The following is a 4,200-nucleotide window of genomic DNA, read 5'->3' as shown; positions in this document are numbered from 1 at the left end:
CCTTCTCTCTGTTTTTACTCACCACCGCTCAAGCGGTTGAAGATGGAAGGATGGATGGAATGTGAAGGTGAATTTAAAAGCAACAAAATATGAAAGCTGTTCCTAGCTCTAGTATTGATCCTGAGAAATTCAAATTCCTGAAAACTTCATTAGGAGAGAGACTTCACACAGGATACAGGATAAGTGAAATTGGAAGTGATGAGAGCGAGAGAGAGAGAGAGAGAGAGAGAGAGAGAGAGAGAGAGAGAGAGAGAGAGAGAGAGAGAGAGAGAGAGAAAAGGAACTGGAACTCATTTATCAGCTTTAAAACAATTTAAACTGATGAATGAGTTCTCTCTCCTGGTTGGATGAAATTGGCAACCTGTGTGTGTGTGTGTGTGTGTGTGTGTGTGTGTGTGTGTGTGTGTGTCCATTGTTTTGCATACAGGCGTTTGAAGCTGTGTACTGTATATGTGTGTGGCAAAGATTATTGTGAAGTGTTAATATATTTATGGACTAAGCATTTTTATATACATTCCTGGGTGGCCTGGGAATAAGGGCAGTAACTTTTTCTATTTTGTGTGAAGTGAGTGTGTCTGCATAAAAGTGTGTGCATGTACTTGTAAACTACTATAACTGCCACAAGTATACTAGAATTTGAGAAACAGACATTTAAGAGGACACTTTTCCTGGCCCTCACAAGATAAATGGTTGCTTTATGCCAGTGTTAAGGCTCACTGTATGGCTTCGGCAGAATCGGAAACAAAAAGAAAAAGCACACTCAACCCTCAACTCCGCCCCCCTCAGAGTCTGGGTGTGATTAGAGCCAATGCATGCTGGAGCGACCTGCACTCACAGAAGAAAAGGGGGCAGAGAGAGAGAGAGAGAGAGAGAGAGAGAGAGAGAGAGCAAAAGGGGAGTGGGTAGCCACTTTGTGCACTCTGATGGATCTTGCAACAACGTCACTGTTGCTTGTGCTCCCACAGTGGCATCGCTACCATTCAACAATCAGTGGAAAGCTTAATCCCAATGGACATATTCAACTGGACATGGTTGAAATTTCTTTACAAAACTTTTTTCCTTCCTCATGGATTTATTGAAACACATGAACTAATATTGGTTTCCTGTTGATGTGGACATTGGTGGAAACAACTTTTTATTGTTGTTGAAAATAACAAAAACCTAAAACATGTTGCTTTTGCATACACTAGTGGGAACCTCTTAAAATGCTTCTTTTGATTTTTGGATACGGCCACCCAAGGACCATTGGTCTGTACAAGTGAGGCTCCAAGGCTGTGTGAAATATGTAAGCAATTTCAACGATATACATTAGCAGCGTTTGTAGAGAGAAAGTATTCCACAATATTCCAGAGACTTCTTGAGTGACAAAATTATACAAAATGCATCTAAGGAAGGCACCTAATTTTGTCTTAGTCAAAGTCGTCATCTAAAAACTTGACTTAACTTAACCGAGTTGAATGTAATATCTGTGTCCACTGATGGAAGATGGACTATAATTTGACTGTTACGGCTTCCAATTGGGTCAACAGTACCTTAAAAGCCACCAACAAGACAGGGCCCTATCACGACGCGGCTGGATCATGGATTCTGGTCATATTGACTGTTATCATAATGACTATTGTTGTGGGCAACCTGCTTGTCATCATATCTATTGCACGTACCTCACAGCTGCAAACCATGACCAACATCTTTATTATGTCTCTGGCCTGTGCAGACCTTATCATGGGGGTCTTAGTTGTGCCCCTGGGGGCCACCATTGTGGTGACAGGCAACTGGCTGCTCAGTGACACAGCCTGCGAGCTTTGGACTTCTGTGGACGTCTTGTGTGTCACGGCAAGCATCGAGACGCTCTGCGTAATAGCAGTGGACCGCTACATAGCCATTACAAGGCCACTCAGACACAAGGTACTGATCAATAAGTGCCGTGCCAGGATAATAGTTTGTGTGGTGTGGATTGTGTCTGCCCTAATCTCCTTTTTACCAATCATGAACCATTACTGGCGTGCAGCAGATAACCTAGAGGCAATTGAATGCTATCAGGATCCTACTTGTTGTGACTTTGTGACCAACAGGACCTTTGCCATCATATCGTCTGTGGTGTCTTTTTACATCCCTTTGCTCATAATGATATTTGTTTATGCCAAAGTATTTATAATAGCATCACGGCAGGTAAAGCTTATAGATAAGAGCCGGATACGTTTTCAAAATGAGTATCCATCAACAGAGATAGAGCCCGGACACCTCAGCAACATCCTGCCCACAGCCTGTGTGGGCTCCGGCAGCCCGGTCCGTAGGAAAAACTCTAAGCGGCGATCATCACGCCTACTGGTCGTCAAGGAGCACAAAGCCCTCAAGACATTGGGTATCATCATGGGCACCTTCACCCTATGTTGGCTGCCTTTCTTTGTTGCCAACATAATCAACGTGTTCGACAGAAGTATCCCACCCGGTGAGTGGTTCCGCCTGCTCAATTGGCTGGGCTACGTCAACTCTGGACTCAATCCTATCATCTACTGCAGGAGCCCAGAGTTCCGTGCTGCTTTCAAGAACCTGCTGGGCTGCCCCTGGATGTATCCTCCACGGCTCAACACCTATTATAAGGAGCTACGGATTCGCTGCCCCTGCTTTCTATGGCAGGCTGAGTCAGGCACAGCCGGCTGTTTCGAGAAGACTCCCACTGCCACGGCCGATGGGAACGACAGCCTGGGCAGCAGTCAGGGCAGTAACAAAAGTGAGATAACTTCCCCCGGACCTCCCCATTCCAATGGCAGCACACAATTCAGTGACTTATCAGAGCCAGAAATGGAACTGTAAGTTTGCCTATAACTCCCCAACACTCACTTGATTCATTTACCTTGACTGATGCACAACTGTTATCTTCAGTTTCTATAAATTAATAAATTAAATAAAAATATATTTTTTGAAACGTAAAGAGAATAGTCATTATTACTGCAATATGAAATACTAAAAACAGTAGAAAACGTGTCAAGAAAGCAGTAAGCTAAATTATTCTAAGTGTATACATGGTATTCCTGGCTACTCCCCCTACGTCAGCTTTTTTCGGAGCCGACTGTTAGTGTTCCTGTTGCCTTCATAATAACATATTATAATATTGATAATATAATATTATGCCTACTGCGTGCATGTTAACATAAAAATACTGCTTTTTTACATACATGCTTACATTTATGAATTAAATCTATTAGATTTATAAGTCCTTTCTATATAGATATATGTAACTATATCTTAAGTTTCATTTACAAACTCACAAATGTGAGCGGGCTTGACATTAACTTTTTGAGGCACTTGTCTTTCGGACAAGTACTTTCCCATTCACTTGTCCGGGCACAAAAGTCACTTGTCCGGAGCACGAGCACACACAAATATTTAACTGCAAGTTGGTTTTGGTGAACACATGTTTGAATATTAGTTGAATATTCTCAGTTTACAAGTTAATAGCCCTAGAATGTCTGTGATCTAATATATGTAGTCCAAATACACAGCCATAGATCGTTTCTATCCACACTGTTGGCAGACTGACCTCCGCAGCATTTAAACTTGTATCACTGCGTGTGCACTCAGCCAATAATTAATTCCTAAGGCTTGGAGTCGTTTTGCGGACTAGTTTCATATTAATTTGTAAGTTCTGGCAGAAGACGTATATTTAGTAAAATACAGACAACATTCTCTCTGGCGAGGGGCATATAAAACTTCCTTTAGGAAGCAAAAATGTATGGGCTACATAAAATTAAGTGGTGTGATCAATTACCACCAATTGTCAATTGTGTGCCCCATACGTTTGTGCTGCCCAAACATCAACTGTTACCAAAGGAAGTTTTCATATTTTCAGTCCAGGTTTTCCTCATGTAAAAGTGGCGATATAAAATAGCACAATATCTGACTCCAAGTCTTAGGAATTAATTACTGGGTGGGTACAAACGCATTAGTACAAACGCAGTGCTACAATCTATTGCTGTGTATTTGGAATACATGAAATGTATGTAAGATCACAGACATTCTAGGGCTATTACAAATATTGGAAAGGTGATTATTTGGATAGCTGCAGACAATAATGCCAGACAATATTGTTGGCTGCTAGGAGCGTCACAGAAAAAGTGAAACCAAGATGTATGCACTTGTCCGGAAAGATGTATTACTTGTCCCGGACAAGCGGACAAGCTTTAATGTCAAGCCCTGTGA

General features: G+C 42.0%; 1 protein-coding gene across 1 annotated transcript; it reads left to right on the top strand.

The window, feature by feature from the left end:
• The first annotated feature begins 878 nt into the window (after positions 1–878).
• adrb3a (adrenoceptor beta 3a) lies at positions 879–3,217 on the top strand. The gene has a single exon (XM_080765302.1). The coding sequence runs from the start codon at positions 1,486–1,488 to the stop codon at positions 2,812–2,814; it is 1,329 nt and encodes a 442-aa protein (XP_080621428.1). The 5' UTR covers positions 879–1,485; the 3' UTR covers positions 2,815–3,217.
• Positions 3,218–4,200: the final 983 nt, after the last annotated feature.

This window comes from Protomyctophum bolini (genome assembly GCF_963924005.1).
Source record: "Protomyctophum bolini genome assembly, chromosome: 6".
NCBI classification, from domain to species: domain Eukaryota; kingdom Metazoa; phylum Chordata; class Actinopteri; order Myctophiformes; family Myctophidae; genus Protomyctophum; species Protomyctophum bolini.
Note: the sequence above shows the minus strand (reverse complement) of the source record. Positions and strands in the feature narration are given on the sequence as shown.